The sequence below is a fragment of the Gobio gobio genome (genome assembly GCF_949357685.1).
Source record: "Gobio gobio genome assembly, chromosome: 23".
NCBI classification, from domain to species: domain Eukaryota; kingdom Metazoa; phylum Chordata; class Actinopteri; order Cypriniformes; family Gobionidae; genus Gobio; species Gobio gobio.
This window is the reverse complement of record NC_137119.1, coordinates 40,071,105-40,084,066: the sequence shown is the minus strand read 5'-3', so window position 1 is coordinate 40,084,066 and position 12,962 is coordinate 40,071,105. Positions and strand designations below refer to the sequence as shown.

The 12,962-nt window shown below is 35.7% G+C and overlaps 1 protein-coding gene across 2 annotated transcripts in view; it reads right to left on the bottom strand.

Moving 5' to 3' along the window:
• LOC307119314 (uncharacterized protein) overlaps positions 1-12,962 on the bottom strand; it is a 15,990-nt gene extending 3,028 nt beyond the window's left edge. Inside the window, exons 1-9 of one of the 2 annotated variants that reach the window (XM_079805523.1) lie at positions 12,894-12,957; positions 12,181-12,203; positions 10,698-10,761; positions 10,229-10,285; positions 9,554-9,796; positions 9,277-9,361; positions 8,525-8,627; positions 7,274-7,430; positions 6,890-6,972 (exon numbers count right to left, since the gene is read on the bottom strand). In XM_079805523.1, the coding sequence (XP_079661649.1) occupies positions 6,890-6,972; positions 7,274-7,430; positions 8,525-8,540 (256 nt within the window). In that variant the 5' untranslated portion in view covers positions 8,541-8,627; positions 9,277-9,361; positions 9,554-9,796; ... (2 more) ...; positions 12,181-12,203; positions 12,894-12,957. Of the gene's footprint in view, positions 1-6,889; positions 6,973-7,273; positions 7,431-8,524; positions 8,628-9,276; positions 9,362-9,553; positions 9,797-10,228; positions 10,286-10,697; positions 10,762-12,180; positions 12,204-12,893 lie in introns of both variants that reach the window. The other variant, XM_079805524.1, reaches the window with a different exon arrangement.

Genomic DNA, 12,962 nt, shown 5'->3' with positions numbered 1-12,962 from the left:
GTAGAATTCAACAGCTTAGACACGCGAGTCTTCCTCTGCTTGTAAACAAATCGCTTCTGGGTCATGTGTCCGAACGCCGGATCTGCGTCATATTCTCGCGCATGCGTCGTGGAGGCACACACAGAAGACAATAACAAGTTAGATAAAGGTGTTTAGATTTTTTTTTTGCGCACAAAAACTATTGTCGTCGCATCGTAAAATGATTGTAGAGTCACTGTGGTGAGATGGACTTTGTAACGATGGTATGGGAAACACTGCTAACCCCTAACAATTACACTTGCAACCAATACATGTGCAGAATACATATACAGGGTTTTTCCTGGGTCAAAAATGGTCTTCGGTGGTGGCTGACAGACATGGTCATCCATACACACACGCACAGTAAAAAAGTACAATAACCCACGTGATCTGCAAGCGCAATACTGACAATACATTTTAAATAAATAAAAAAATACTGTAGTATATTATAGTAAAATTACTCTAGTAAATACTATAGTGTTTTTGAACCGTACTATAGTAAATATACTACAGTAAATTAAAGTGTAGTAAATACTATAATACTATAATATACTACAGTATTTTTTCATGTGGGATACCTTGATGTTTGTTTTTGTTCCTCATTTTTACACTATTTACTGATAATTGTTTTGGTATATAATCATATCAATATTAAAAAGTAGTAATAAAAAAATTAACAAATAGCCTAATTTTCTGCCATATACAATTTCATAAAATGATCAGCTAGCTAAAAACAACTTTGTTCTGGGTTCACCTCACTCCAGTCTAAACTAAGTGATTTATAGGCTATTTATTTTACTACACATTATGAACATAAATAAGCTGAAAGACTGTGAATAATTACAACTAACTCTTACACCCACTCTTGCTAAATTGGGTAAGCACACTTGTTCTCTTCAGATGTTTTCTGAGTAAACGATTCAACTGCTTCGTGAGTTCAGTGTTGGACAGATCAGTTGTTCTAACCAGTCGTTAAAATGATTCGGTTCAAAGGAGTCATTAGGTGGCGAATCGGACATTAGCAGACGCTTTGTGTGTGAATCCCGTCTGTTAGAACATCGCGAAAGATTTGTCAACACACAGAAAACACTTCATAACCGGATATGATTTGTTTCCCGTTTATTGAAAGTATGCTTTATGTCAGCTGGTCAGAGAATCAGTCAATGTTTTTTGAGCGCATTTCACACCCAGCGGTAATTAAAGGAAAACATCGTCTGATAGCGCCACGTGCAACTTGGATTCGGTCTTCCGACCTTTTGATTTTGATTAACGTAATATGTGAAATATTAGAAAGCTAAGAATGCTTATTTTGAAGACCGAGAGAGTGCGAGCAGGGGAAGAGCTCTGATCGTTCTCTCTGTCACTCAGTTACAAACGCAGCATCTATTCTACATCATTCATAAATCACAATAACTCATCACATAAAGCTTTGGCGGGACAAATTTGTTTTGGCGGCCGCCAAAAAAATTTCAATGTAGGAAAAACCCTGATATACTTTCTGCTTAAAATAATCCTAAAATGCTTAATAACAAGACCAATTAAGGACAGTAAGAATAATTTTCAAGCATAGGCCTAAACGTAAAACTTGAAGTAAAAAAAAAGTTATTTATATAGTATAAACTTAAATACAATTATAAAAAGTTACAATATTTGTTGAATAGTTTGATCATATTTATGTTTTATTTTTGTAATGTGTTTTTGTTCAGTCATGTTACAATAGTTTTGAACTGCTTATTTACAATGGTTAGCTTACCAATAACTGTTTTCATTGTTTGTTTGTTTTTTGTGGGTTTTTTTTTATTGTATTAAATCCAGACCAAAAATCCTAATAATCTAACTAAATCATAATACTTATTAATGTTAATAATAATATACTAATATAATAGGACTCCACAACAACAACATTCAAAAATGTATTGTCCCTGTTTTTTAATTAAAATATAATAAATTAGATTTGAGTGATATTTTGACCACTCAAATAGGAAATGTCCCCGGTTTCCATTTCAGAAATATGGTCACTGTTTTCACTACATTAGTTTGAATCACTACATTTTAGTGATGAGAAATATTTGCAATAAATTTAGTCATGGATTATTATAGGGCCCTATGATTTCCGCCATCACCGAATCGCGGAATTGGCATATTAACGCGGAATTTCACGGAATTTGACATATTTGGAATGAAATGCGGTTTTGTGTGGGAGAAGAACGTATGTCTGGGGAAAATGCAGACCGGGGGAAGCAATTCTGGGCAACACAACCCCTCCCGTCATTTCAGCTCCCCCTTCAAAACAATGAAAGTATGGCGAAGCGGCTCCACGGCTCTGCTTTCGTCCACGGAAACGTTAAGAAACTCCACGCTAAGCCCTCAGTATCGAGCCGAGCAGTTCCCTCGCGGGGAGTGCTTAATGTATTTTGCCTTGTTTTTAATGCACTTTAATGTACTGTATGGAAAATAATGCCTTAAATGAACTTGAGAGAAAATGAGATGCGCGGGTCAGCGCGTCTTATCCACATCATGTTTGGCTGAGGTAGATCTTAAAGTGACAGTAGCACTGATAATGTCTGTCATTAATGTTCAAAGAACAACGGGAACAGAAGATTGTAGCTTTAATGATGATTCATCTATATTTCACTTATTATTTATGCAGCGAAGAAAGTGTTGATAACTTTATTCAATTTCTGTGTAGACTGTCTGACAGGGAAGGCCACAGGTAAATATAACATTTATTATAATGGGTTTATGTAAAGATTGTTTTAAGTTCAATTAAATTAAAAGTTGTTTTTTTAAAGCCTAATAAATGTTGAAATTGGTAGCTCTAATGTAACGTCATCAATGTTTCATATAGACATTAATATCAGTGATACTGGCCTTCATTCATAAAAAGATGCCATTACAACTAGGGTTGGGTATCGTTTGGGTTTTTTCCGATACCGGTGCCAAACCGATACTTTTAAAACGGTACCGGTGCCTGAACCGATACTTTAAAAAAAGAGCCACAAAACGAGGTGGATGAGATTAAAGAATGGCTTTTTATTGATTTTTTTTTTATTATTATTTAAATTGAACAATTTATTACAAGTTTAAAGTATACTTAAATATGTAAATATAAATAAATACAAAACACAATTTACATAACAAATTCACAGTAAAACTAAAGCCACCTAACCCAACTACAATAGGCCTAATTTAACTCTGAATACAGTAATAACAGCAGTAGTCTGTATTCTTGGTCTGCTACAAACCAGCTTCAAGCTTTAGCTTTATTTTGCAGAAATAGGACCATATTCTCTGGCTAAATATTTTAGAGCGCATCACCTTATTGTTTCCATGGAGACGCGTCATGCTTCTCACATGACACACAGCTGCTACAATAGCGCTGTATGACAGCTCACTCAGCTGTATCGGGTTTATTTCGCTTTTTCTTTTTTAATCAAAATATTCACAAACTTTCTAACTATGTCATGAACTATCTGATATTCTGATTTTCAAATTTGTGTGTGAGTAAATGTGTGTTAGTTGATCTATACTGCGCGATGGGCGGCGCCACGTTAGTTTGCGCCTCAGAGAATCGGATCTGTCGGATTTACATCACATACATGTATCTTCATCTCACGAAATACATGAAAGTAAGTGACGTGCTGAACTGGGAGAAGAATAGAGTAAACTGTATAGTCACTATATAATGTGTATCTGATGTGAATAAAACACTAAGTTATCTTAACTGTCTGAAAGGATTGTTTTTGCCACTTCCATAGACATCATTGTGTATTTTTTGCTAGTACTTATGAGCATTTAAATGTCTGAAACCTAAAATAAACATGATGTGGATGAAAACACTGAATAGTTGTGATATGTGACGAGCGCTGAGCGTCTCTGGCTCAGCGCCGGCCAAAGCGCGAAAGCACGTTTGATTTTAAGTGGCACCGAAATGAGGCACCGAAATCGGCGTTCTGATCCGGTCTGGTACATACCGGTCATAATTCGGTACCCAACCCTAATTACAACACACATTTAAAATATGCTGTCTTTAAATTGTTTCTAAATTAATTTGGAGAGTAACTGAAATTACTACAATATCAAAATATAAAAATATATATAATTGCAAAAAATATATTTTTAATTGCAATTAATCATGATTAATTACAGAAAAAATGTGATTAGTTTTTTTTTTTATTATCAATTCACAGCACTAATATTTAGTTGTGACTTGAAGTGCTTAAAGTGCAGTGTTATGTTGCAGTGTTTGTCCTGAAAAGTAAATGTGATGTTTGTTACCTCAAGTAATTTAAGGTCATTCCTATTTTATGTTTTATGTTCTATTATATTAACATTAAAAACACTCTTTTTACGACTAAAATAACAGTTAAGGGTGAATTCCCAAAAATTAAAACGGAAAAAAAAAAGGAATTAGCCAAAATTAAAACTGAAAAAAACGGAATTTGGGAAAAAATAGACACTGATGGCACAGTGCTCTGTTTTAAGTCTTTTTTTTTCGAACCAAAAATGCTTTGCGCTGGTTAGGGGGTACTTGGCTGAAAAAATATTTCACAGGGGGTACATCACTGAAAAAAGGTTGCGAACCACTGCTATAAACCATCAGGAAACAGCGGCGAGAAGAGCATACGCGACAATGTTTACTTTAGTAATCTTGACCAAAACCACACTATTAAAAGCCTTAAACAAGGCTTCAGATGGCACTGATGTCCCGGGAATACAGAGATAACGTCTCGCTAGAGTGGCCAGCCTCGGGAAGCGCCGTTCATTTGCTTTCCACCAGTCAGGAGCTTGTTCTGCTGCTGTATTTTTCTGTCGAAATGGTCCCACACAGTTAGCTTTTCCATTGCTTCATTTTGCGAGATATATCTGGTTTGTGGTTGCACATTTCGACGCGCTCCGTGAGTGAACAAATAACGCTATACAGCATATTTCTTAACCATGCATCAAAAAACAAACAAGCGTTAAAAACATTTAGGGCGTTTTCACACCTGAAAGTCCGCACCAAGGTCCGAACCGAAGTTCATGTTTTGATAAATTTGATACATTCGGTTAGTTTTGGTTTGGTTTCCCATTGCAATTACGCGAGCGCACTAAAGCACTTTACATGACACACTTGCGTCCTGTCATCATCATCTATGTGGGCGGCATCTGGACATTGATTGGTTTGTAAACGGACGTGCGTCTGACGTCAGCATCTTTGACAAGAGTGAATGAACGGACGCATATCGTTGCCACTATTAACAGTGCATTACTTGACTATTTTTTATTCGTTATGTTTAAAAGTGGACATTTCGAGCTTTATAAACACATATATCTCATGTTTGTGAGACAAGTTGCCTGGTTTATTTGAGACGCGCTCCAGTTCATGTGTAAAGCATGTGATCGCTCCCGCGATTATTTTCTGCTATAGACTATTTGCTTCTTATTTATTAAATCCTGGCAATTATCAGATTAAACGTTGATTAAAATTAAAGATACAATTTATACAAAACGAAATTCACATTAAAGAAAGGCTTTCTAAACAAAATCATACAAAATTTCGTTCAAAATCATTTCTGACCTTCTGTCTTCTGACATATGCATCTTTTCACTTTTCATAATCAATGTAGCCTAGATTGAATTTTAAAATAACATTATAATATTTAAACATAAACAGGAACTTCCTGCAAATGGTCTGAAAGTACGAACCATACAGAAAATGCTTTCACACTAGAAACGAACCGAACCTTTGTTCAGTTTGATCCGGACCGAGACGACCTCTTTTCATCGGGCCAAATTTCGTCTGTTTGGTCCGGGCCGTGGTCAGGAGAGGTTTCACACCTGTAATTTTGATTTGGACCAAACTGAAAAGTCCGAAAATCCGGACCAAACAAGGTAGGTGTGAAAACGCCCTTAAACCGTTTAACTGATAGTATTAATCTGTCAAAGTTCTTACTTTCGGTTAACGGTTTAATGGTCAATAGCATCCTTACACTGCTGTGGACGTTGTTTACTTCATTAATGTGTTTACTGTGGTAATGGACTGAAGATGGGAGAAGGATTCGGTTTCGGATTCGGCCAAATCTTAACCAGTGGATTCGGTATTCGGCTGAACCCCAAAAATCTGGATTCGGTGCATCCCTATTATAAAGCGTTTATTAATATTTGTTAATTTCAACATTTACTAATGCACTATTAAAATCTTGTTAACATTAGTTAATGCACTGTGAACTAACATGAACAAACCATGAACAGCTGGATTTATATTAACTAACGTTAACAAAGATGAACAAATACAGTAACAAATGTACTGCTCATGGTTAGTTCATGTTAGTTAATACATTAACTAATGACCATTATTCTAAAGTGTTACCAGATTTTCTTTTTAAAGAAATTCATATTTTATTTAGCAAGGATGCATTAAATTGATCAAAACAAAGTGACAGTAAAGACGTTTGTAAAAGACATAGACATTTATAATCTTTACAAAAGTTTATATCTCAAATAAATGCTGCTCTTTTGAACTTTCTATTCATCAAAGAATCCTGAAAAGTAAAATGTATCACAGCTTCTACAAAATATGAAGCTGTTTTCAACACTGATAATACTCATAATAATGTGTGTTGATCATCAGATCCTCATATGAGAATGATTAGTGAAGGATCATGTGACACTGAAGACTGGAGTAATGATAAATTCAGCTTTGACACTTTACTATATATTCACATAGAGAACAGCTGATTTACATTGTAACAATATTACTGTTTTTAATGTATTTTTAATCAAATAAATGCAGCATTGGTAAGCACAAAAGAGGCATCTTTCAAAAACATAAAAAGCTGTACCAACCCCACACTTTTGAACATTAGAGTATGTTCGAGATTGTACTTACTAGTCGTTTGAGTATTGGAGATTTTCTTTGACAGGAGATCCGCTCCAACTCTGCTGTGGACCAGAACATCAGCATGGAAGAATCTAGGAACATAAGCACCAAGCCAACAATATTTAGTATATAATACCAGTTTATTAGAATGAAAAAAAGCTAAAGAAGAGGAGAAAAGCAAAAAAGGGAAATAAGAATATCCAGAAAATAATTTATTAAGAGTTTGTTTCTAGGTTTACTTGTTAATTATTGCTCATACAGTGTCACTTTCGTTTGGATGTCAAAGCCTTCTTTAAATGTATAATTTTGGAAAGTAAAATCATGGTGATATTACGTGAAATATACTGTAAAATAAATGCATATTGAGTTATTTAATGAACTTCCTCAGTTCACCTTTTTCCTACTTCTTTGTCAGGAGTGTAACCGGTCCTCTGCTGACCTCCGTTACGTTCTCTCTCTGCGTTGGATATAAGGAAAACCAGGACACTTTCGCTGCAGTTCACCAAAGTGGATTTATTGACAGCCACACCAGCACTGAAACAGGTTTCGTCTGTGGATTGACATGAATAAAGTTCATATCTCACACTGCGGGCGTTTCATGAGACATTCCTCTCCACAGCATATGCAATGCAGACTCCATTTTGTGTAACAGTTGGAAAAGTTAACATTGGAACATAGTATTAACACAGTACAAGAATATAAAAGGACATAAGACAAACCCAGACAACAAATTAGCTCTTGCCGACGTCGGGGCACATAAAGTGCCTCGGTGAGATGCCGATTATCTACCGATCTCCATAAGACAAGATATCGGGAAGATGGTGGCATTAGAATGATCGCCGACCGTGAGCCAACGTTAACCCGAGATAATTATGACCTATGCGGCGCGATCCCACTAGAGCTGCGAAAAGCATTCAGACGCCTCGCTCCCATTGACTGAACTGGAACAGCTGATTTTCGGCTGCATCGCTGGAAACGTCACAGCATGCTTGAAAATCAGCTGTTCAGTGTTAAGTCAAAGGGAGCGAGGCGTCTGAATGCTTTTCGCAGCTCTAGTGGGATCCCACCGTTAAATAGGTCTTATTGATTTGTTTAGGCTAACTGCTGTCAGATTGTGTGGACACAAGTTTCCTATTGTGTATCAACAACACTCAATAACAGTTTGTGATGTGTTACTCATTACATTTCTTCCCTAACAATTTGACAAGAGCTAGTTGAGAAGTAGGCAACTAGCCCACTTGCATGAGACTGTCTGCAGCCGCTTCCTTTTTAGTTGCCAGGTTTTATGACAAAAAAAAAAAGTTTAAATTGAAAGTGATTATGTGTAGGGTGCATTTCATTCACAACCTGGGAAATGTCAGTCTAACAGAAAAATAATGGATAAGTGATTTTAAAATTAAGTTTGATTGTCATGCAAATTAGGCTACAGGAGTTTAGCGGGACAAATAAACAGGAGGGCACCGGGAGATGACCTTGAAAATGTATTTCTTACTTTGTTTTTGCAAAAGCAGTATCATTTATTTTAACACTCCACAAATCACACATAGAAAACTACAACAAATATAAGAAATTCCCTCCAAAATAGTTAGTCAGTTAAAAAGAAAAAAAAAAATCAGTCTAATCAATTATTTCGCGTATGCTTGCCTTTGCCGCGCCCCATTCCTGTCCCTGCTCAGCCGCAGCCAGTTTCTCACGGTCATCTCTACCTCAGCGGAATTTTGTTGGGCAGGATTTCTTAACACGGCACCTAAAACAAAACAAAAAAAAAGCAACAGGGGAAAAAATAAGACAGTGGCACAAAAGTCTATATCTTCGTTTGATTGTTTCTATAAAGACAATTCAGAAAAGTCAGAGCATTTTACAAAAAAACCTTGAGAACTCTGGTTGAGAATAGTGTGAGGACAGTATAAATACAGACCTGCATTTTAATATGCAAATGACACATTTCTGAGTGTGACTTAAAGAGAATGACACATTTATTATTTTTTAAAATGATTTAATTTACAACACGGAAACGCCTGGAACTTGAGGAAGTGTTATGACGCATGACACAAAAAATAAAAGACTGACAGCCACAAGTTTAAAGACACAATGCATCACATATTTAACGGAAACTTAAATTCAGTAAGAAGAAGGTCCTCATTCACTGATGTAATCACTTAAATGGAAAAACACATTAATGCTGGTTACACACAGTTCGGTTTCTGCTTTCCTTGCATATTGGTGTAGGTTTCCTCCTGCTGACTGGCCTCAAATGGCCCAGATCCAGCTTGATTTTAAAATCTGGCCCCAATTCATTTGCTATTGAATAACTCTGAAATGTATTCTTTTACTACCTCAGTCTGATGTTCTGAGTAAGAAGTGCAGTATCATACATTACATGTAAAATATCTTACTATCGTTAGTCCTGAAGGAGCCCTGGAAGAGGGTGGCGTGGAGGCTGCTGCCAAGCACACAGGTCTTCGTTATTATCCGGCGTCACTAGAAAATACAGAAAAACTAAATTATTGGAGTGAACAGTAAGTCAAGTTTATCACAATTATATATATATATATATATATATATATATATATATATATATATATATATATATATAATATATTTATGTTTTACAAAGATTAGTTTTCATATTGATCACATCGAACAGAGAGAAATATGACATGGGTGACATACTCTATGGCTGCGTTTACACTTGGCATTAACATGCGACCTGTCTCCAGATGTTGTCCACATACACATTGAAAAGACAAGTGTAAACGCGCTTCTGATCAGGATGTTATCCTATCCGCGTGTCCCGGTCCGGAGGTAGTCGAGGACGCATGTGATCGGATCTCAGTGTAATATAAACGCAATCCAGCCATCGTGTCTGCCTTCAGTTGGACGTCTTATAAATCTCCGCCCAGTCTCCCCAAGTGGCTGTCAGAAAATAATGGCCAGACACAGTTTAGACAAGAAATGAAACTTATTTGAACCTTACAATAAACATCAATCTTTAAATTAGTATATTTAGACTTACATTATACTGTGTGTCATTTTTCATTTTAATTGTGCAACATTATCTGAACGAGACAATCGCCTGTACAATCACAGTCAGTCATGAGCTCTTCATGAAGAGCTGATAATCGGAATAGACAATACCCGTTTTGTGTGTATGCACGCTTTATAAATGAGGCCCCAGCTGATTTAATGTGGTTATCTGTGTTTAGAGGGAAATACAATGAAAATCTAAAGCGTTACCAAAGCCTTTTACAAACATCATGTTATTTAAGCAATATCGCTCAAGTAGGAGTGTGATAGAGCTCTATATCATCACGGCTGTGATTAGACCAGAGGCACGAAATGACTAACCTTAAAACAAGAGATGCCAGGAAACAACTCTGGAGGCAGTGGAGGACGAAGAAAAATCTAATAAATTAAAGAAAGAACATTAATATGTTACTCGCAGTTGTTGACACACAATATTACAGTACAGTCATTGACAAATGTTGAGAATTGTTATTATGAATATCTAAGACAGATCAAAAGTCAAACTCCAAGAATGTGCCAGTCAGTTAAAAAAAACATCTTAGGATGCCAATAATCAAGACAAGCAAACAGGAGCAAGTGTGTATCGATATATATGTGCAAAATAACTTTAACTAGATTAATTAAAGATAGTGTTTCCCATTTAGGGGTGGGCGATAACGATATCTATCAATGATACATCTTTATCAATAACGATTGAAAAATGTCTGATAGAGTGCTCAAAAGTTGACAATTGGGAATTTACATAATTAAAAGAAGTCTCTGAGGTTAATTAAAACACATTTTTACTTACTGTACAAAGGCAAATACGCTGAGTAAAATGGCTCTGAAAAGAGCCTTTGGGGTGTATGTAGATCCTGTTGAAAAAAAAGAAACATGAAAAGGAGTCAAATATATTGCAAATGCCTTTGTGAATTAATATCAGGGTTCCTACACAATTTTCATTTCAAAATTCCATACTTTTCCAGACTCGAATTTCCAGACTTCCTACAGATTTTTCCGACCATATTTAACTTGTTCTGATCAAATGTTTTCAAATTCAACTGCTAACAAGTGTTACATTCTAAAGATTTAGAATTGGCGTTTTTGCCTTTTATTAGGATAGGAAAGTAGCTAGACAGGAAGTAAGGTGGGAGAGAGAGGGGGCGGGATTGGGAAAAGTCCATGAGGCAGGACTCGAACTCGGGTCTCCCGAAGCTCAACAGCACTACATGGCGACGCACTTACCCACAATGCCATCGGCACCAACAAGTCTGTTACACTCTGAGTCAGAACCTCTATGTAGGCTATCTAATATTTAGAAATCCTATATTAAAATATTGCCTTTTGTGACCTTAACGATCAAAATGCTAAATCAGTCACAATTTTTTTTAAAGGGTTATTAAGTTACCCAAAAATTACCCAAAAATGTAATTTCTATCATAATTTACTTACCCTCATGTCATTCTAAACTAATAAGACTTTTGTTAATCTTGGAAATCTTGGACACATGAAGATATTTAAAGGATTAGTTCACTTTAAAATGAAAATGTCCTAATCATTTACTCACCCCAATGCCATCCAGAATGGCAACCAACTCAGTTGGTTGCTCAAAAACTTAATGTATCTTTCACTGAAGAAAGTAAGTCATGGATATCTTGGATGGCATTGAGGCGAGTAAATGATTAGGACATTTTCATTTTGGGGTGAACAAGTCCTTTAATAAAGGGACTGAAATCTCTCAGATTTAAAATATTAAAAATGATAATATAATAAAGTCTTATGGTTTTGAAAGACATGGGGGTGAATAAATGACAAATTTTCATTTTGGGTGTACTATTCCTTTAAGAACTCCACCATCGACACCATGTTTTATCCTCAAACCCAACTTGCTTTCTCAAACTACAAAGTGCTGTGTTAACCACTGTTGAACTGTGGAAAGGAAGGAACACACAGGTCTGACCTTTACTGCCATAGCTAGGCTACAAGTTTTTAATTCATTGAAAAAAACGATTGTGTATATATTTATTATATACATTTAGAAATTCTTAATTTTATATTTAGAAAATGAAATAGGGACAATAGTCTGGAAACATAAATATTTTTCCATACTCTGATTTATTTTTTCCATACTTTTCCAGACCTGGAAATTACTCAAATCAAATTCCATACTTTTCCAAACCCCGTAGGAACCCTGTAATATGCACTCAGTTTTAATTTATCTTTATTGACTAAAACAGTATGTTAAGAACATGGCAAATCAGAACTGTAGGATGACTTCTAGATTGATCACTTACAAAAATCAGATGAAAATCAATCACTGAAAAAAACAGAAAAGACAATTTCGTTTAAATTTGAATGACAAAGGTTAATAAAGGCTCTATTTTATGAATAGGTGTGTGTCCAAAAAACACTTACTTAACTTCTTCATAACCACTTGTCTGACTGTCTACAGTGGCTGCACGCTTGCACTAAACTGAGCTCTTTGATCGACAGGTCTACTTTTAACGTTACCATAGAAACGCACAATAAAAGAGCAGCCTTTAATTTTAAGCATATCACTTAGACAAAATCATTAAAAATGCCTTCAGAGTGTAAGGGGTTAATATTATAAAAGGACAGATGAAATTTTTGTGTGGACAAAAGACAGTCCGTCAGTTTATGACCGTTTAATTTAACCTGGCTGTTTACCAAACAATTCTCCTCAGGCTGAAAGAGAAAAACGAGTTCCCCTCATGTCTAAAAATACTAAATAACTCATTGAAAATATTGAATACGTGAATATAAACCAGTTAATACCAAGTCAACAGTTAGTTAACAACTAACCAAGTCTAAAAACACGTAACGTTACGCCTGGCGCCAATTTCTGTCACCCGTTTAACGAAAACATTTCTCAGAAAACTCGACGTTTTTCTAACAAAATAATATTTTTCAATAAAAAAATAAGTACACAAAACAAAATAAACACATACTGGCCTGAAAATTGTGTGTTTGAAATGGATAAACATACCACAAGAGAGTCCAGTACAACCGAGGCGAGATGCTTCTGTGTAGATCACGCGCATATAAACGTGCACGC